The 20,769-nt window shown below is 48.7% G+C and overlaps 2 protein-coding genes and 1 long non-coding RNA gene across 4 annotated transcripts; 1 reads left to right on the plus strand and 2 right to left on the minus strand.

Moving 5' to 3' along the window:
* Positions 1 to 368: 368 nt before the first annotated feature.
* On the minus strand, positions 369 to 1,372 carry LOC120651772. The gene is made up of 3 exons (XR_005666311.1): positions 1,236 to 1,372; positions 550 to 1,155; positions 369 to 467 (listed from the first exon to the last, which is right to left on the minus strand). It is a non-coding gene; the product is annotated as an uncharacterized LOC120651772 (long non-coding RNA).
* Positions 1,373 to 4,796: 3,424 nt separating this feature from the next.
* On the plus strand, positions 4,797 to 13,788 carry LOC120699502 (dnaJ homolog subfamily B member 4-like). 2 transcript variants are annotated; one of them, XM_039983517.1, is made up of 4 exons: positions 4,797 to 5,174; positions 5,750 to 6,195; positions 12,868 to 13,342; positions 13,469 to 13,788. In XM_039983517.1, exons 1-3 carry the CDS (start codon positions 5,010 to 5,012, stop codon positions 13,304 to 13,306), a joined length of 1,050 nt encoding a protein of 349 aa, XP_039839451.1. In that variant the 5' UTR covers positions 4,797 to 5,009; the 3' UTR covers positions 13,307 to 13,342; positions 13,469 to 13,788. The 2 variants fall into 2 exon arrangements, with proteins under 2 accessions (XP_039839451.1, XP_039839442.1); XM_039983508.1 differs by having other exon boundaries at positions 4,798 to 5,174; positions 12,868 to 13,751.
* Positions 13,789 to 18,638: 4,850 nt separating this feature from the next.
* On the minus strand, positions 18,639 to 20,769 carry LOC120699517 (GTPase activating protein 1-like). Its single transcript, XM_039983524.1, has 3 exons — positions 20,444 to 20,769; positions 20,053 to 20,148; positions 18,639 to 19,185 (listed from the first exon to the last, which is right to left on the minus strand). The coding sequence occupies exons 1-3, from the start codon at positions 20,555 to 20,557 to the stop codon at positions 18,898 to 18,900; spliced, it is 498 nt and encodes a 165-aa protein (XP_039839458.1). The 5' UTR covers positions 20,558 to 20,769; the 3' UTR covers positions 18,639 to 18,897.

Raw genomic sequence — 20,769 nt, forward strand, 5'->3', positions numbered from 1 at the left:
AAAGTGTGGGTCCTCCTCTCCTGAGTCATGTTGTGCGTCGGACTCCTCAGATTCTTGGGGTGATCGAATACCTTCCCCCCTCGAAGCAGTACGGGAACCCGTTCTAGTGGTCGAACGAGAAGGGGTTCTGGCGGTCTCTTGACCGTAGTGAATAGGCGTCCGCCTGCTCGAAGAAGCGGCACGTGTACTTGAAGTTCCTGCAGCTTGTGGGCCAGGGGCGAATGCCTCGTCCGGCCTAGCAATGCAGTTGAGCTTTGCGGCCATCCGCTTGCAACTACGGCGGACTCTCTGCAAGATAGACGGATACGTTACTCCTAATGTATTTTGAGAGACATGTTATAGAGTTAACCAAAGGATGGCTTACTAACCTCGGCAAATGCCCGTAGGTGTCCCCCACCGTTTCCTCCTTGGCTAGCATGTGCCATTGCGACACCGGCCTCGTTAGCTAGCCGGCCGAGTTGTTGTGCCTGAAACGACTAATTTAGTACAACATGAAATGGAACAACAATGTATAAAAGAAGTCTTACAAGAACTTAGTGCATGACATACCATGTAGTTTTGCAAAGGGGCCCTCTCCGGCTAAACTCCTGAGCGAGTGATATCATCGTACTCGTCGACGATGTCATCATCATCGTCGGTGTCCTCGCGATACTCTATAGGCTCAGTGGAGCGTGGAGGTTTGATTGAAACTCTTGACACTGAATGTAGCCACCGAAGATAGTCCTTGTAATGGTTGTGCCTATGTGCTGGACCGGAATCAGGGTTCATCCTATGCCTTTGCTCCCACTGTCCAAGAGGAACCGCGTGTTTCACATGCCAGTCATTTTCAGTGTATCTTTTCTTCCTGTCAATTCTGCAACAAATATGTAGTTGAAATATAAGGAGTTGCCGCGAGTGAGGAATCAGTAATAATTCAAAGTGAATTTGTCAAAAATTGTTGTTGCACCTGTGCAAAGCTTGGGAGGTCGAAATAGCTTCTGGAGGGAAGTCTTGTAGACGACCGAATTGTCTTTTCACACAATGGGGCAGGTGGAGCTCGACGGCGAAGAAGTAAATCAAAGGAACAACACTCATCCATAGTTCCTCATCTCGTGTGCACATGTCGCTGAGGCCCAAGTTCTCGAGCTCGTCTCTATCGTAGGGTGTCCAAAAGATCTACAACAATAGTGATCATGACAACTAATTTGCACAAAACAATGCAGCTACATGTTAGGAGATACCTCAGGAGTGAGTACCTGATTTTGCGTGAGGCAGTCAAGGTCATCCATGTAGTGCATGTAGCGGCACGCAGGGTCCCCTCTAACTACTCCCACATTCTTCCAGCAATAAGCAACTGTCAGCCTCGATTCTGGGTCATGGTGCGGCCAAGGCTACAAAAAATAACCACAAATGGGTTACAAACACAAGTTATAGTAATATTAATCAAACCTTGCTTAACGTCGTCGTACGTACCTCTAATTCACCACGGTACGGCCGACCTACTGGAAACCTTTCCCAAATCCAAATTTGCAATAAATAGGCACACCCTCCTAGGTTTGAGTCGCTTGCAACCCGCCAACATGCATCACAAAGTTGTCGGTACAACCAAGCAAGTGTTGCCGACCCCCAGCTATACAGTGCAATGTTTTCCCACTGCTGACCAAGAATAGGTAGTACCATCCATGATATAGTGTTGCCCGGACCATCCGGAAACAAGAAGCCTCCAAAGAGGTGCCACACCCAAACACGTGCATGGCGCTCTACAAGTTCTTGAGGTGCTCCTTGGGGGCAATGGTTGAAATTTTCCTTTAGCCAAGCCGAGCTCACCCCTGAGGTCTTTCTATCCTTCACTCCCTCTGGCGGTTCTGGTGGACGAATCCCAACCTGCGTCTGAACCATATCCCTCCATCCATCACTCTGTATCATGCCAGTGACTGCATTTCCCTCCAGAGGTAGTCCAAGAATCATTGCCACATCTTGTAGAGTTATGGACACTTCACCGCAAGGCAGGTGGAAGCTATGTGTTTCCGGCCTCCAACGGTCAACAAAAGCAGTTAAGAAGGGGTGCATCCATCACTGGCAGACCCGCGCACACAACTCGAGCCAAAGGCAGCAACCCAGCCCGGCGCAGGTACTGCACGTACCACTCATCCCATTGGAGAGGCGAGTGAGTACGTGCACGGAGGGGTTGCAACACCTGAAATGGGAACATACAATAGGGTCAGTATCGGTGTAAGCCATGTTAACTTCATGCACATATATTTTACAAAAGAACACTTACTTCCCCTTCGTCAGCTATTATGTGTGCGCGGTGTTTGGAGTCGTAGAACGTCTCCAGTAGGGGGAACATTGGATGAGCCATCCTGCATAGACGAAACGAAGCTTCATTAGTACCAACAATTGCATGTCCTCAAGCATATTCTCGAACTAATGGAATTAAATCTTATCAACTACACAACTATTTATGGCATTGTGATTCTAAATTCATTCCATAATAGTATGGAGCCTATTATCCATTACTCCAAAAAAACATTATGATTTTAAAGTCATTCCATACACAAAAATCATTAGTGCAACTCCGTCATAACTACAATGGAGCCCAAGGATGTCACACCCCATTTCTTTCACTAGTTCTCTTATTTTTTGCCTTGCATTACTCCAACTAATACTCTCATTGCCACTACCTAACCCTAACAAATGTAATATTTGAGACATGCAAGTCATTCCTCTCGTTAAATTCGGGAGCAGAGAAGCATCTGAGTATCACCTAAACATCCATTTATGAGCATACTACCATATACAACATATATCTTCAAATCAAAAAGCTAACCCTAATCAACAAAAACCACTAAAATCTAATAATGCACAAGGAAAATCGAAGGGAGAATGAGGGCAATACCTTCGGGGGATGGGCCGGAACGTTTCCCCCACTCCCCCCTAAAACGACGGATTTGGGGGGGGGATCGGGGGGGGGGGGGTTGCCGGCGGCGGTAGGAAGAAGCCGCTCGGGCTCGATCTTGAGGAAGGAGAAAGGGAGGGCGGGGGAGGAGGGGGCCGGCGCGGGCCCAGGACGTAGCGCCTGTCGCGACAGTACACGTCACCAGCCTGTGTGGCGCGGGGTGCGCCACCGCCGCCAGCGTGGCAGCCTTGTCGCGCCAGGCGGGGTGGCGCAACAGAGGCTACTTGTCGCGCCACTACAGCTGGCGCGACCAAACGGGCTATACCGCGCAAATAAAATCCATAGCAGGTTAAAATTAAAATATTATTAAAAAAGGTTAAAAATAAAAAAATTGGCGCGAGGCCTGCGCATCCGCACGCTAGCCCAACCACCCCCGACCGGCGGCCACCGGTGAGCACCTACGCTAGAGAGGAGGAAGAGGAGGCCAAGCTCACGATGGAGGGAGGAGGGGAGAATGTGCTGCGGTAGAGCTCGACTCGACGGTGGATCCACGCCAGAGGAGGCGCAGGCGTGCGGATCTTGCGGCTCACCGGCGCCCAGGAGGCGGCGTGGGAGTGGCACGACGTGGGGGCCATCGGCCTCGAACGCCACCAGTGCGTAGTATGGGCCTCGAACGCCATCGAGCCGCCGCCTCCAAGCTCCGCCTCGGACTGCTCGCACCGCCCCCGCTGCCTCGACCGGCCCGAGTCCCTGCCGCTGCTGGGGCTGCAAGCGGCGCCCGTTTCAGCGGAGGCGGTGGCTGCCCGCGGCGCCTGCTCGGGGGACCCCAAGGCCGACGAGCACCCTACACAAAGCGAGGCGGAGGCAGCGCCGGAGGCCGGAAGAGGCGGCATCGGAGGCCGGAGGCGGCAGGGCAACCATCCGGCAGCGCGCAACGCGGGGACTCGCTAGCGAGGAGGAGCAGGGCCGCGTCCTCGCCGTCGGGAGCACCTGCTTGCGCCCATTGCAGGAGGATGGCCGGGGGCCTCCGCCGCTCGCAGATCCGGCCCGAGAGGGAGGGGCGGGAGGGGGTTGATCCAGCCGCCACTGCTCGCCGCCACCGCCACATGCTCGTCGCAGTGGGAGAGGAAGGGGAACCGCTGCGCCTCCTCCCAGTCTGGGCGCGCACCCCCCCCACCCCGCCTGGCCGCGTGCCCCGCACCCTACGCCCGGCGTCCGCCTCGACGGGCGGGTGAGGCCGACGATCACCCTGCACAAGGAGAGAGAGAGGAGGGAGGGATGAAAAAGAGAAAAATGGCATGTGGACCCCGCTAGATGGTGGTTGGTATAGAGGATGAATTTAGAGTACGACGAGTGCGGAAGAAACCAGGATAGAGAAGAGAATCTCGATGATCATAACGAAATATTTTTTTATAATAAATTTTAGAGTACGACGAGTGCGGATAATCTAATATTTCTTAGGAGAAATTCAAATTCCTAGTGAGATACGGCACCTGCAGTTTAGTACTATAGGTGCACTAGATTTCTAGTTGTGTTTGGTTAGGGGTGAAAAAAATTCGCGAAAAGAAAATCTTGTATGTATGAAATATTAAATGAAGTCTATTTGCAAAATATTTTCACAAATAGATGCAACTTTGTGAGCCAAATCTAATGAGTCTAATTAATTCATAATTAGATACAGTAATGTTACAGTATCATGATCTAATTATCCTCCAATTATGTGGTCAAAAACCTCGTTAAATACTGTTGTACCACTTTTATAATAAGATTTCATTTAATATCTATAATTAGTGGTCAAAATTATAAAAAGTTTTCGTTAATTTTTTTTGACCCCATCAAAACATGGCGTCTGTTTCCAAACCATAGCCTCAGCAGGGCCTGGCATGTCTGTCGAGTCGGCGCTGGGCAGCCACCGTCCACCGACGTGGCCACCCCCGTCCGCTGTGACGCCGCGACATCGGGAATCCCCCTGCCTGTTCCTGAATCTGCCCCGCACGAAAATTCCCCGACCCTCACACGCGCAGCCCATCCCACCTCGCCGCCCCGACCCTCGCCCCCGCTCCGCGAGGCGCCCAGACGCCGCCGCCCGCGGCCCCCGCCAGACCGGGACGGCGGCTGCTGCGGCGGCAGGATGGGGGTGGACTACTACAAGGTGCTGCAGGTGGAGCGCGGCGCCTCCGATGACGAGCTCAAGAAGGCGTACCGGAAGCTCGCCATGAAGTGGCACCCGGACAAGAACCCCAACAACAAGAAGGAAGCCGAGGCCAAGTTCAAGCAGATCTCAGAGGCCTACGAGGTTCGCCCGCTCTCTCTCCTGGCCCCCATTGCGCCTATGATCTGTGCCGGTGCTCGTAGCTGCTCGCCGCGGAAGAGAATGGTGTTCGATTGAGGGTTGAGGATGCGCTTCCCCATTTCCTCTTAATACGGATCGGATAGCTGTAGTTTATGACGGTGTGCTCGCCATTGGGGCAACCAAGGCTCTTTTGTGCCAGAAGGATCTAATTTCCGCATCCCGAGTGAGCTCTGGCCTCTCGTGCCTTTCGATCTGATGCAAAGATTCGCGTTTTGCGTTGTTTGTGGAATCAGACAACAGCACTCTAGTTTGGATACAATGACATCATTTTGATGCTGACATTCGTAGGCCATTTCCAGAGCCTGTAAGTTAGTGCCATTTCTCTAGAATGTTGCCACTTATTATTCAACCTCCCCATGTGACTTGTTTTCCCTGCTTTTAGTTTATGTGCTTTGATTTTGTCATGCTATGGATTGGGATCAATTTCTGCGCTGATCACTGTGACACCAGTGAGCTAATTGCTGCATATGACTCAGCAGTGAAGTCTTTACACTTGATCTTGCGTGTTTTGCTTGAAGGTGCTGAGTGATTCACAAAAGCGGGCAGTCTATGACCAGTACGGGGAAGAAGGGCTCAAGGGTCAGGTTCCACCTCCTGGAGCAGGTGGTCCCAGTGGGTCTTCCTACTATGGTGGGAATCCGTCTACATTCCAGTTCAACCCTCGCAATGCAGACGATATTTTTGCCGAGTTCTTTGGGTTCTCAAGCCCGTTCTCAAGCATGGGTGGCATGGGAGGCATGGGTGGAAGTGCTGAGAGGGGCACGAGGGGCTCAAGGTTTGGGATGTTCGGCGATGACATATTTGGGTCCTATCCTCCGTTCCCTGGTGAGGCATCAATGCATGTTCCACAACGGCCTTCGAAGGCTCCTCCAATTGAGAACCGGTTGCCATGCAACCTTGCTGATTTGTACAAAGGTACCTCCAAGAAGATGAAGATCTCACGAGAGATTTTAGATGCTGGCGGGTGAGTGAATATTATTATGTGCTTTAAAATTATATATTGTTCTTCCATTGTCACATTAAACTATCGATAGCAGAACTTGAACTTATTTTATTGACAGTGTGTGATTTCTACATAGCTAAACGTACAGAACCCGAAATTTTCACACTACTCTGTAGTGACATTAGATATTTTTAGGATATCACTGAGAACAGCCAAAATTGGAACCCATTGCCCTTTTGCACCATGTAAGCTTTTAAATTGAACCAGAGTTTCTTTAACAATTTATGATTTCCAAACCTTGGCCAATAAAACTCAAATGTTAATTCTGTTGTCTGGTCACTGAGCTTACATATTTTAGTATTTACTTTTATTTGAGAGAAAATGGAAATATTATTCATTCTGAAAGAGAGTGAAATAATGATAACTGAAATCAACACTCGAGTTTGGTACAACTGCCAGTTGTAATCACCTTTGTTAGGACAGAAAAGAAAGGGTGGGTGGGTGGGGGGACCCCTACTGTCTTGGATCCATCTTACTCTAGTGATGTCAACAGTAAATAGTCAGTTGCATTTGGAAACTTCTCTGATTGTGTCACTAGGTGTTGCGAGTTGCGACACCATTGTTTTCCCATAGCCTAGCTAATGCATCTAAGTGACAAACGTAAGCTTACATATTTTAGTATTTACTTTTATTTGAGAGAAAATGGAAATATTATTCATTCTGAAAGAGAGTGAAATAATGATAACTGAAATCAACACTCGAGTTTGGTACAACTGCCAGTTGTAATCACCTTTGTTAGGACAGAAAAGAAAGGGTGGGTGGGTGGGGGGACCCCTACTGTCTTGGATCCATCTTACTCTAGTGATGTCAACAGTAAATAGTCAGTTGCATTTGGAAACTTCTCTGATTGTGTCACTAGGTGTTGCGAGTTGCGACACCATTGTTTTCCCATAGCCTAGCTAATGCATCTAAGTGACAAACGTAAGCTTACGAACAAAGTAGGGACCAAGTGAGACAGACAAACAACCTTTAGGGCCATGTTATAAGTTTTTTTAATCAGATAATTTGACACCATGTGGCCAAGCTCTGGCGATGGACTGGTTAGAGCGTTGAACTCTGAAAGTCGTTGAATTTCCCGTCCCGACCTGGGTTTGATGCAAGGCACCTTCTTAGAACCAAGCCCTGGGGGAGTTTCCTTCCATGGTCGAATTTTGTTTGTTAGTTGTCACCATGGATTCAATTATTCTCATAACTGCTTTTATTAAGTGAATATGCAGACTGCTTTTATTAAGTGAATATGCAGACTACTTTTATTTATGTGGAAGAGACATATTACCATTTCAGGCATGGTCTATGGATTAACTGAATTAGCACCGTATGTTAAAAACAAATATTGTCAATTGTGAATATAGTACTCAATTGTGGTTCCTAGGTGTCAGTTTAATAGATAAATCTTGATCAAGTCTTATGTACACTTTGCTTACTTTCAAAACTCTGCACTGCGGCATAATGAGATTACTAGCACACCAAAAACTCTTTTTCTTAGGGATAGATTATTATGCAGTTGTAACCCCTACGTCATAGTTATTGTAGATAATTAAGAGGGTTTAAGGCGGGCAGATTTTAAGAGAGAGAAGAGATTGTAGAGTATTTTGTTAGATAACACAGGTAATCTCCAGCCTCAGCACCAACCAGGGATGCACACAACCATTTTTCTCAATGAAATTGAGCACTAATATTTGAGCCCCGGTGGGTGGAGTCGTGCACTCAAAAATCCAGCATTAAACCAAAGGTGTTTCACTTGTCTTGCTACTATTCAAAACAAAAGGATAACTAAAGGGAAATAACAAACAACAACAACAACATAGCCTTTTTTCCCAAGCAAGTTGGGGTAGGCTAGAGATGAAACCCGAAAGAAATAAGTTCAAGGTTCAGGCACATTGATAGCTAGTCTCCAAGCGCTTCTATCCAAAGCTATCTCTTTAGAGATATTCCAATCCTTAAGGTCTCTTTTAACCAACTCATCCCACGTCAGTTTAGGTCTACCTCTACCCCTCTTAACATTATCGACCCGCTCAAGAACCCCATTACGCACCGGCGCCTCAGGAGGCCTTCGTTGGACATGTCCAAACCATCTCAGCCGATACTGAGTAAGTTTCTCCTCAATTGGTGCCACCCCGACCCTATCCCGAATAACTTCGTTCCGGACTCTATCTCTCCTTGTGTGCCCGCAAAACCACCGCAACATCCGCATCTCTGCTACACTCAGTTGCTGCACATGTCGCCTTTTTGTAGGCCAACATTCAGCACCGTATAACATCGCCGGACGAATTGCTGTCCTATAGAATTTGCCTTTTAGCTTTTGTGGCACCCTCTTGTCACAAAGGATGCCAGAAGCTTGCCGCCATTTCAACCAACCAGCTGAAATTCTATGCCTAACATCTTCATCAATGTCGCCATCCTTTTGTAGCACCGATCCTAAATACCGAAAAGTATCCTTCTGGACCACCAATTGCCCATCTAGACTAACGTCTCCCCCCTCATGCCTAGTCGCGCTGAAATCGCACATCATGTACTCGGTCTTGGTCCTACTAAGTCTGAATCCTTTCGACTCTAACGTGCGTCTCCACAGCTCTAACTTCCTATTAACCCCTGCCCTACTCTCGTCAACTAGCACCACATCATCAGCAAAGAGCATACACCAAGGGATCTCACCTTGTATATCCCTTGTGACCTCATCCATCACTAAAGCAAATAAATAAGGGCTCAATGCTGACCCCTGGTGTAGGCCTATGTTAATAGGAAAGTCAGTGGTGTTGCCATCACATGTTTGGACAAACGTCGTCGCATCCTTGTACATATCCTTAATGAGGGTAATGTACTTAGTTGGGACTTTGTGCTTCTCCAAAGCCCACCACATGACATTTCTCGGTACCTTGTCATATGCCTTCTCAAGGTCAATGAAGACCATGTGCAAGTCTTTCTTCTGCTCCCTATATCTCTCCATCAATTGTCGTATTAAGAAAATCGCCTCCATGGTTGACCTTCCAGGCATGAACCCAAATTGATTTTGGGTCACACTTGTCACTCTTCTTAGGCGATGCTCGATAACCCTCTCCCAAAGCTTCATCGTATGGCTCATCAGCTTAATTCCACGGTAGTTAGTACAACTTTGAACATCGCCCTTGTTTTTGAAGATAGGTACTAATATACTTCTCCTCCATTCTTCAGGCATCTTGTTTGACCGAAAAATGAGATTAAAAAGCTTAGTTAACCATACTATTGCTCTATCTCCTAGGCATCTCCACACCTCAATGGGAATACCATCAGGGCCCATCGCTTTACCTCTCTTCATCCTCTTCAAAGCCTCCCCGATCTCTGCCTCCTGAATTCTCCTCACAAAACGTCTGTTGGTATCGTCAAAAGAGTCATCTAACTCAAGGGTAGGGCTCTCACTCTCTCCATTAAACAACTTGTCGAAGTACTCTCTCCATCTATCCATGATCTCCTCATCCTTCACTAGCAGTCGATCTGTCCCATCCTTAATGCATTTGATTTGGTTGATGTCCCTTGTCTTTCGCTCGCGGATCCTAGCCATCCTATAAATATCCTTCTCCCCTTCTTTCGTGCCTAGCCGCTGATACAGGTCATCATACGCCTTACCCTTTGCTACACTCACAGCTCGCTTTGCAACCCTCTTCGCTAATTTATAGCCCTCGATGTTGGTTGCACTCTTGTCAAGATGGAGGCGCTTGAAACACTCCTTCTTCTCCTTAATAGCCCTTTGCACCTCGTCGTTCCACCACCAGGTGTCTTTCCCCTCCTGTTTGCCTCCCCTACTCACGCCAAACACCTCTGAGGCCACCTTCCGAACACATGTTGCCATCTTTAGCCACATGTCATCTGCGTCTTCTCCTTCTTCCCAATGCCCCTCACCTAGCATCCTTTCCTTAAACGCTTGTGCCGCTTCCCCTCTAAGCTTCCACCACTTTGTTCTCGCGATCTTGGCACATTTGTCCCGGTGGACACGTACCCGAAGACGAAAATCCGCCACCACAAGCTTGTGTTGAGGGACAACACACTCCCCAGGTATCACCTTACAATCTAAGCAATCACGTCTATCCTCCCTCCTAGTAAGGATAAAGTCGATCTGGCTCGAGTGTTGTCCACTACGAAACGTCACAAGATGGGATTCCCTCTTCTTAAACACGGTATTCGCTATCAACAAGTCGTAGGCTAACGCGAAGTTCAACACATCCTCCCCCTCTTGACTCCTGCTACCATACCCAAAACCCCCGTGCACTCGCTCGAACCCTACATTAGTCGCACCCACATGGCCGTTGAGATCTCCTCCTATGAAGAGTTTCTCGCTGGTAGGCACGGTACTAACCATGCTATCTAGATCTTCCCAGAACTACATCTTGGTGCTCTCACTAAGGCCTACCTGAGGGGCATAGGCACTGATCACATTCAAAATCGAATCTCCAACTACCAACCGGATTAGGATAATCCGGTCGCCTTGCCTTCTAACCTCTACGACTCCATCCTTAAGGCTCCTATCAATCAAGATGCCTACACCATTCCTACCCGGAGTTGCTCCCGTGTACCAAAGCTTGAAGCCAGTATCCTCAACCTCCTTCGCCTTCTGGCCCTTCCATTTAGTCTCCTGAACGAATAGAATATTTACACGCCTCCTAATTGCTACATCAACTACCTCTCGCAACTTACCCGTTAGGGACCCTACGTTCCAGCTACCTATACGAATCCTAGTTGGCTCGGCTAGCTTCCTTACCCTTCGCACCCGTCGAGGGAAGTGCGAAGACCCTTGCTCATTTTTCACTACACCCGGGCGTAGATGTAGCGCGCCATTCAGGTGACGACCCGACCCTTGCTCACTTATCATCGTACCCAGGTCATGATACGACGCGCCCTTGGGGGGATGGCGACCCGGCCCTTGCCCATTTATCACCACACCCGGGTTCCGATGTAGCGCGTCGCTAAGAGGGTTACGCCCCAACGAGTTTCTTGTGAGTTTCAAATCCATTAGAGTGGCATTTTTTATGCTGGTTTGCCAAAACCTAACGCAACCCTCCTCCTTTACCCGGGCTTGGGACCGGCTATGTTGAGACGACTCAGGAGAGTCTTCCAGTCAGCATAGGCGGAGTTAAAGGGAAATAACAAACACGAAAACTAATTGCAAAATTGCAAAATCATTGTTTCCTGCAGACCTAGAACTTGAACCTAAGGTATGCCTGGCAGAGAGATTTGAAGCAGGATTGCAAAGCAGTAGTACGGGAGCTGGCTATTAGCCGTTGATATCTAACTAGTAAACAAAAGATTGCACAAAATCTAGGTAGTCCTAGGACTATTCAAAAACTGCCTGGGTCCGCCACTACCTGCAGTATACACCAATATGCTTCTACCACACGCAGTGCAGTCCTACAGCCCCCACATGTGGACGAATTGGTGAGCAACAGCCTCGGCAGACAGAGCTCTCCTGTGCTACATGACACACGAAACCTAACTGCTAGGCCCAGCTCCGGCGGAGATCGATCTCCCTGGGGGTGCCGTGGTTGTGGGTAGCGCAAACCTTAGGGTTCAGGATCTAAACCTAAACTCGTGATACCATGTAGGAAGGATATATTTGCGTGAAATTGTTTGCATGAGCCTCCCCAGTGGTATATATAGAGTATACAGAGTCATTGGATGCCCCTGTGATACATATGGCAGTCTGGGATATACAATATCTAGCACACATACTCCCACCATTGTGCTGATTATGGATGACATTATGTGCCCATATTTTCAGAATTTTATATAGATAATTAGATATGTAGTCATTATTAAGATGACTATCTTTGACACATTCATATTGTTTTGTAGTTTGATAACGTTCAATAGTATTAGGAAAGCTGAATTGTTTCCTGTTTTGATAACATTGAACAATATTTGGAAAGTTGAAGTTTCCAAAGTTTATTCGATTAGAAACATATATAGTATAATATCTCGAGCTACATAAACTCAAGGGCTTGTTAATGGGCCGTAGTAAAAAATTCACATGCTGCTTAGTTGGTCTGCATTTCAGGTTTTGAACCCACCACATTAATCATTTTTTCCCTTAGCAGAAAACTGTAAATTCTTTGGTGCATTTGTTTGACAGAAACTCGAGCTATAATTTCACTCTTTGATCAAGTCCTTAAGTTTACCGTACGACTCCTCGGGTGTTGATACTGTGATCTTCGCCGAGACAGTCATGCATTAGCCTTGAGGAATAAGCTCATTATCCTGCACTTGTGCCTTATCTGTTTTCTGGGACTGTCAATCCTTTTATCAACTGTCATGGCTTGACAAACTTATGAAGCTAATGTATCACATCATTTCTTTCTTTCAATTATATTCTTTGACAAGTTGAACAAAATGATGCCTTGGCAGCCTTCTCTTGCCTGAGCATGACCCATCTTAGGAGTTGATTTAGTATTTTTGATTATCTTTCACTAGTTTCCATCTTGATTTGGTGATAGGCATGTTAGACATAAGATTGTTCCGGCAATAAGCTTGACCTTTCTGTTTTTTTTTGCCACATGTTTTCCTTGAATTGTCTTCTTATCTGACTTGGTATATTTGTGTTGTTTTCTATGAGCATTTGCTAATTTTGGTTAGGCCATTCTTAGCGACTCTTTATTCATTTGGCAGGAGAACTATGGTTGTTGAGGAGATCCTAACAATCGACATAAAACCTGGATGGAAGAAAGGGACAAAAATAACATTTCCTGAAAAGGGTAATGAGGCTCCACACATAATTCCTGCAGATATTGTATTCATAATTGACGAGAAACCACATGATATATTCACAAGAGATGGGAATGATCTGGTCATGACTCAGAAGATTTCCTTGGCCGAAGCCTTAACTGAATGTACTGTTAGTGTAACAACATTGGATGGTCGGAACCTGACAGTACCAATAAACAATGTCATCTACCCTGGCTATGAGGAGGTTGTTCCCCGAGAGGGCATGCCGATTCCGAAGGATCCTTCCAAGAAGGGAAATCTTAGGATCAAATTCAGCATCAAATTCCCCTCGAGGCTGACCTCAGAGCAGAAAGCGGAAATCAAAAGGCTACTAGGTTCTTGAGGAGTGGGGTACACCTGGTTTTTGGGCATTGCATTGGTGAGTCCAGTGTACATTCAGATGTTAGCTGTGAATACCATGCAGAAGTTTCGGTTTCCTTGAGCTGTACCGGTTCTGGCATTTTGATGTTTTGAGCCTGAATGCTAAAATGTTAATTTTTGGCAGAATAATTGCATGGATATAGATGTTTCAGTGTGATCACGCTGGGGTGATGTGGCTGGGTCTATGCGAGTATCTATCAGTGCCTTGGTTCTGACACTATCAATGGTCCCATCCATACTAAAAAAAATGTCCCATGTGATTAAAAGGGATCGTGGGATCAGACAATTCACAACTTACATGGATGACCAACAGCAACAACATTTCTTCAGATTACTGTTCACATAAACCTCTGTTGCCTAAATTTTGTAATCTTTTGAATTTAATGGACTGTTAAGTGTTTCTAGTCCTTGATCAAGTTGGAGAGGTAGCATGACGTCTACATTGCAAAAGGCCTTTTTCCATTCAGGGGTTACAAACAGAGCAGTGTTAGATAGAAAACAGAGTATGCTAAGGTTGCTGTTAGCCTGTTACGCTACAGTAGTAATAAGTGCGGTGTAAAGAATCAGAACTGGTAGGGGAGCTCGCAAATCGTAACTGAAAATCTGTTTGCTGATCCAAGAAATGCTGATGGCTCGGCCGTGTTTGGATGACACCATAATTTTTTTTTAAAAAGACGAATGTATACATGGAGTACTAAATAAAATTTATTTGTAAATTTTTTTCACGGATGGGTATAATTTTTCGAGATGAATCTAATGAGCCAGGCTCCATCGTGATTGACTACAGTGATGCTACTGTAATTGCGCCTAATCATCTTCTAATTGTACGGTCAAAGCCTCATTAGCTATAGTAACTGATACAGTACCATAGTTGTGGAGATGATTTTGTAATTAGACTTTATTTAATATATCTAATTAGTGATCAAAACACCAAAAAAATTTCACAAAAACTTTTCCAGAGGCCATCCAAACACGAGATCACATTTTCACCTCGTGGCACCAGCAACAGGCTGCGCCTCCTCGACCATGGCCGGCACGCGTTCCGGGCTAACAGCAGCCACGTCGTCGTTGTCGGTTTGCACGCCTGTCGTGTGACAGACAGGGTTTTAAATCCCGACCGGAATCGATCCGGTTACCGCGGTTACCGGTCAAATCAGTCCGGACCGGTTCCGGTTCCGACCGGTTTCAAATCGGCCCAAATTCAAATTTTAAATTTAAATTTAAAAAAATAAAAAATTCCTAAAAATATTTCAAGTTGCGACGAATCTAATGGTGTCAAATTTTTTCAAATATTCGTTCATTTAGTATACTTTGCGAGCATTTGAAGTTAAACAAAAAAAAACATGCATAGAAAAGTATACAAACACAATGTAAAACATGTTATGCATTGTATTAATATAAAAATAGTACAAAAGAGGGTTGGAGAGTTCATTTAGGCTAAAACATATTATACAACACATTCATTTAGTATACTTTGCGGACATTTGAATTTAAACAAAAAAAAAATGTATTTCGCCGGTTACCACTCAAACTGACCGGTAACCGGTCAAACCGGACCGGTAAACTGGCCGGCTAACCAGTGGAAACCGGTTGAACTGCCGTTTTTTGTTTGAAATTTGAATTTGACTGGTTTTTTCCGGTAACCGGAGGGCGGCGGTTTCGTCGAACCGGTGGGTAAAAAAAAAACCCTGGTCACAGAAGCTGCCGAGATCGCCCCACCCCTCGATGAAATCATCTTGGCCCATGTTTCCATCCGGCTGCTCCGTGGTGCAGGATTCTTGATCCGTCGGTAGCGGGAGATCACCCGTCGCCTGAATGTGCCCCTCAAGCTGTCCGCAATGGGAATGCAATCCCATCCGGAACCCCACCCCCCTGCAGTAGCATTTGGCGTATGAATCTGCTGCAGCGGGGTACTGGGTGGTGTTCGGTATCGTTCCGGACGGCGCTCCATCACCTATTCCCAGGGGACGTCCAGGAAAACGCTACGGCGGCGACGTAGCGTGGGGCCCGCCCGTCCAGGCCAGGCGCCGCTGCTCTGCCCCATGGCCTCCGTGCGCTGCTGCACCTTCCACCCCGCGCCAGGGCCTCCGCCGCCGCCGGCACCTCCGAGTTCGAGCACGTGGTCGCCGCTACCGCTCCGACGCCTCCCCTGCGCGCGCGCCCGCCGCCGCCTCTCCGAGCCGCCCCACCACGCCACGCTCCGGGCCGCCGCCGCGCCGCGCCACCACGCCACGCCCCGGGTCGTCGTCCCGCCACGCCGCCGCCTCGCGTCGCGCCGCTCCAGGAGAGGGGAGCCCGGCGGGGATGGGGCCTCGCGCCGTCTCGCCTCGCCGCGAGCTCGTGCCGGCCGCGGAGGGCGCGGGCTCTAGGGGCGGCAGGGAGCGCGGCGGCCCGTCTCGCCACCGCACCGCGGTTACCCCGCCCCGCCGCCGCACCCCGACCTGACTGTGGCCGCCGTGCTGCGTCCACCCGCTGCCGCGCCGCGTCTGCCCCGCCGCGGCGCCCCGGCCTCGCACCTCCTCGACGCGCCGCGTCCGCCACGCCGCGAGCTCGCAACGTCTGGCCGCATGTGCGCCATCCCAACGACCACGGCCGCCACCGTCGCGAGCCCGCAACCTCCGGCCGCCGCACGCCGGGATCTGGGGCGAGCGGAGGAGGGCGAGCAGGCAGCGGAGGTGACCGGAGAGAGAGAGAGAGGGAGGGCCCATCCGCCGCGCCCCACAGGCCGCAGCCGCCGCCGCCGACGCCACCATGGGAGAGGGAGGGAGGGGGCGGCGGGTCCAGTCGCCGGCGCCATGGCCCCCCGGAGGCGTCCACCAGCACTGCGGAGAGGGAGGGAAGGCGCAGCGAGGGAGGAGGGCCGCCGGGACGGCGCGGCAAGCGAGGAGGGAGGGCGTCGGCGCGGCGAGGGAGTGGGAGGGAGCTCGAGGCCGCCATGGGAGCCGCGCCGCCGGGCCTCCCCGCCGGGCCGCGCGCGCTACCGCCCGCGAGGGAGAGGAGGAAGACCGGCGCCGCCGGGGAAGGACAGACGCGGGGAGGAGGAAGGCCGGCGCCGCCGCTCGCTGCGGAGGAGAAACAGGGGAGGAGAGAGAGGGGAATGGGTCGGGTGAGAGATAAGGTTGGGTGGGTCCCACTCATCACTGACGGTAAAAGGGGTGGGTAGGGTAGATTTGAGTAGAAAATGTAGATGACTAGGATATAGAGGCCGTGTTTGGTTCCCAAATTCCAAATTCCAAAAAAATTTTCCGGTACCTGCATGGAGACTTAAATCTAGACGAAATAAAAAAAGCATTGCGACTGCTGTCTGTAAATGGCGAGACGAATCTAATGAACCTAATTAGGCTGTAATTAGATGCTAAATTGCTACAGTAATGCTACAGTAAATAACCTCTAATGACAGATTAATTAAATTCATTAGATTCGTCTCGTGATTTACAAACGAGTTCTGTAATTATTTTTGTGATTAGTCTATATTTAGTACTTCAAATATAGAAAGATGTTTTTTCAAATTTTTTACAGACTGCAACCAAACACGGCCAGAGTATAAGATATAGGGTACGACGATTGCGGGAGAAATGTGGATAGAGGAGAGAATCTCGATAACTAAGACAAAATATTCTTTTTAGGTGATGAATTTAGAGTATGACGAGTACATATAGTCTCATGGTAGCCGGCCTCGCCACCGGCCGGCGCTGTGGGTAGGCGAGGTGATGCCGTCAAGAAGCTAAGCCAGCTACAGGCTACAGCCGCAGCAGTTGCTCTTCGGTAAGGGCGTCTACAATGGTAATATCTAGTACTACCTACGTAGTTTGCTGATGTGGAGGTAAGAGATAAAAAAATATATTTTATACTATTGGATCCACACGCTCATCTCACATGTTTTTGGGCTACGTGAAATAGACTAGCTATTTGCTGACTACTCTCTTTTATTTTTTCATTGTCACATCAGATCTAGGTAACTAAATAGCCGGTCATTGCGGACGCCCTAAAAATGGCCCCGCAGGAGGTTCTTGGCTTGATCCGAGATCTGATGCCGTAGCAGCGCGCAATAAACCTCAATGGATGACTCCTCGTGGTTCCCGAACTGGTCTTGCTTCTGATATGTGAAACATTCCTTGTTTCTAAAAAAAAGATATGTGAAACATTCCTGATTCTGAGCGAGCCCTTGATCCAGCGCCAAGGGTTGTTCCTGGCTTGGTCCTGCGTCAGGGCACCAAGGATCCAGGACGGGTGATTCTTGGCTGAATCCGGCGTCTGAGCCACAGAAATCCCCAACGGATGATGTCCCGTAGGCGAGGAACTGCTGTTCTTGATCCTGCGCGCGGCGGCGCGCCTCGCCGAGGTCTTCTTGATCCGGCCTCGCTATTGTTATCACGGAAGACGCGGCGGCAGCAGCGCGCTTGCGCGGAGGCGGCTTGGCTTGCGGTCTGCCTAGCTCTTGGGCCTCGCCCTCGCCGCCGCCGCCGCCGCCGTCGTCGGGCACGTGCTGGCGCTTCTGGCAGTGGCCGGTGAAGGCGACGTGGTAGAGCTTGACCGGGAACGGGCATTGCGGCGAGGCGACGGTGTACTCGTGCTGGACCCAGCTTGTGCTGCCGCTCTTGCGGCGGTCCTCGTGCAGGTTGAACGCGCACTTGCGCCACGAGACCTGCTCCTGCTCGCCGCCGCGCGGGGGGAGCGCCTCGTCCGGCCAGCGCCTCTGCCTGCCCCACCCACTTCCAACGGCTGCGGCACTGACGAGCGCCGCCCTTGGCGTCGTCGCTGCTGGAGACCCTCTCGAAGAAGTAGGCCTCGCCGTCGTCAGTGCGGCGGTGGCGCGTGAGCACCTTCCAGTGGTGGCTCGCGCTGGTGGTGGTGGCGGTGGAGGCAACTTGTGGCACGAAATTACCAGCTCTGGGTCTATGAAAAGCCACCGAATTCACTTTTCTTGATTTCCGAGTAGCTTGTTTTATAGACAAACCCAAGGCTGTTTAGTTCCCCCTTAAAGTTTCAAAAAATTTCCAGCACTACAATAATTTCGAATGTTTAATCACTAATTAAAAGTCTTAAATGTGGATAATCGACAAAACCCATTCCATAACCCCGGGTGTAATTTTGAGACGAATCTTTTAAGCCTAATTAAGCCATGATTAGACAATATCGTGCTACAGTAAATAATCTCTAATGATAGATTAATTAGACTCATTAGATTCGTCTCGCGATTTAGAACCCATCCGTGCAAAAAATTTTGTAAATAGACTTCATTTAGTACTTCTAAATGCCAAGATTCCATTTCCAAAAAATTTAGAAAATGGAACTAAACACAGCCCAAGTTAGTTTGGAGTATCCAAACATTGTTTTAAAGGTTGTTAGGCTAAACACGGTTTTATGAAATCTGGTTTTCACAAAACACAGATCCAAACAACCCCTTATATACAATCATAAAAGAACATAAAAAATCCTAATCAGCAGTTCAGCACTTGCTGTACCATAACCATCCTTAGATTACATTTACATTCGTCACATGAACTTTACTTTCACTCGAGAACCCCTGAGATCAGCAGGGCAGAGCGGAGCTCATACACCCTTGGAACCAGGGAGGTCGACCCACTGAAGCTGGAGCTCTATCTCCCCGCACTCCACGTTCTTCAGCCTGATAACCAGGTCCTGCTTCACCTTCCCCTCGGAGATGTAAATGGAGCTCTCCTCGGCCAGGCAGTTCTGTCTGTTGGGCACCAGTTTCTTTACCACAGTTCCATCGGCAACATCCTGGAGCTTCATCTTCACGACCTCAACCAACGGGCGGATGTCCAGCTCTGCGGTACCCATCGAATCATCGACGAATGTGTCCTTGTCAAACACTTCCTGGAGATTGAGAAAGAAGCATCACTGTCAATGCATGATAACCGAGAATATGAGCATCCATTTCTCTCTTTAAGAGAGAGAGCTGGTTAATACAATTACAATCACGGGGTGTGTGTGAGCGCGCGTGCGCACATCTTCTGAAAGGATATGAAATCTGTGTTTCAACTATGAAAGTTCAGGGATGGCTATTTTCTAGCTCAAGTTTACAACTTGTCAGGCCCCTTAACCAAGTTTGCCTCGACCAAGTATTTATATTTTTTTCCTTTCAATTGAAATATTAAAAAAACAGCAAGCTTCAGGAAACTAAACATTCAACCTAATTAAGAAGCTTAAAAGATCCTACATATGGCGTAATTTGAAATTTATTTGGCTGGAATGGGCAAATCACAGGTGTGTGCATAAATTCGATCGGTCAGGCACATGTAAGAATACACAAAATTAATTGAATTCCATAAATATGGAAGTTATTCAGTAAGATTCAGAAATTAATAAGAAAATAAAAAGGGGAAACATTTACTCCTCTCGAAGTAATGACTGCAGGATTAGTCCTGAGCTAGCATATGAAATCACTATATCTGGAGAGACATGTTTTTGTTTACCACATAGCAAAGAAGGCTATGGAATGCTTCGTACAACTACAAGTACAAACTGAAAATATCGAGAAAGCCCGGTAATAATGTATAACTTATAATAAAAATGTCATGTGTGCAAGGTGGAGCAGTAAACTAATTCCTTGTGCTACTCATGCATGGTTCTGAATTTCTTTCTTAAGAGTTCGAAGGAGGAGTAGGGGTAAAAAGAAAAAAAACAAGATAACGGATTCAGGAAAGAAAGGGGGAAATGAGACGGAAGGGGATGCATGCATACCAGTCTGACAGGATGTGCAGGGTCTTCAATCGAGAGGGTGAGTTCCTCGTTCCATTCCGGGTTGGTGTTCTTCTTGACCACCTTCGTCCTCAGCCTCTGCGGAATTTGAAAGAATAGGCCCAGTTAGCAGGCGCACACGCATCCGTGAAAAGAGAGGGGCAACTAAAAACAGGGTAACTCCTAATCAGGGAAAATGAATTCGAGTAACTGGCAATTTAGTCGTCCCCTCCGCTGCGGGGGCTGGGGATTGACTGGAGCGAAATTCGACAGATCTCTTGGCCAGGCAAAATCGACCGGGGAATCAGAGGGAATTCCGGAAACTTGTCTTGGAAAAGAACACGGAAGCAAAGCAGGCAGGAGGAAGAGAAGGGTAGAGGAGGGTGGGACGGACCTGCTTGCCGATGCGGACGACGACGTAGGGGTCGCTAGATCGGAGGTCGCGGATGGCGAGGTTCACCCCCCTGAGCACGCGCACCCTCACAAGCCCGACGAGATGGTCCAGCATGGCTTCCCCTCCGAAGCTCCTCCTCCTCCCTCGCAGGCGCAGCTCTCCTCGGCGACCTCTCGAAGGAGAAGGGTTTGGTTGGGCTGCTGCCTTTAAAAAAAGAGCTCCGTCCGGCTTCTCGGCGGAGAGGCGGGAGCTGACGCCGCGCGCGCGGGTCAAGTCAAGGAAAAGTGGGCTAGCTTTGCTACTACGATGGTGGAGGTGGAGGTGGA

The sequence above is a fragment of the Panicum virgatum genome, chromosome 1K (assembly GCF_016808335.1).
Source record: "Panicum virgatum strain AP13 chromosome 1K, P.virgatum_v5, whole genome shotgun sequence".
Taxonomy (NCBI): Eukaryota; Viridiplantae; Streptophyta; class Magnoliopsida; order Poales; family Poaceae; genus Panicum; species Panicum virgatum.

Bases quoted from the DNA above. Each gene is read 5' to 3' on its own strand.
- LOC120699502 (XM_039983517.1), top strand. From the start codon at position 5,010: ATGGGGGTGGACTACTACAAGGTGCTGCAGGTGGAGCGCGGCGCCTCC. The intron at 5,175-5,749 runs GTTCGCCCGCTC...TTTTGCTTGAAG, and splicing joins AGATCTCAGAGGCCTACGAG to GTGCTGAGTGATTCACAAAA. The intron at 6,196-12,867 runs GTGAGTGAATAT...TTCATTTGGCAG, and splicing joins GAGATTTTAGATGCTGGCGG to GAGAACTATGGTTGTTGAGG.
- LOC120699517 (XM_039983524.1), bottom strand. From the start codon at position 20,557: ATGCTGGACCATCTCGTCGGGCTTGTGAGGGTGCGCGTGCTCAGGGGG. The intron at 20,149-20,443 runs GTCCGTCCCACC...CAAATTCCGCAG, and splicing joins TCGTCCGCATCGGCAAGCAG to AGGCTGAGGACGAAGGTGGT. The intron at 19,186-20,052 runs GTATGCATGCAT...CTCAATCTCCAG, and splicing joins CTGCACATCCTGTCAGACTG to GAAGTGTTTGACAAGGACAC.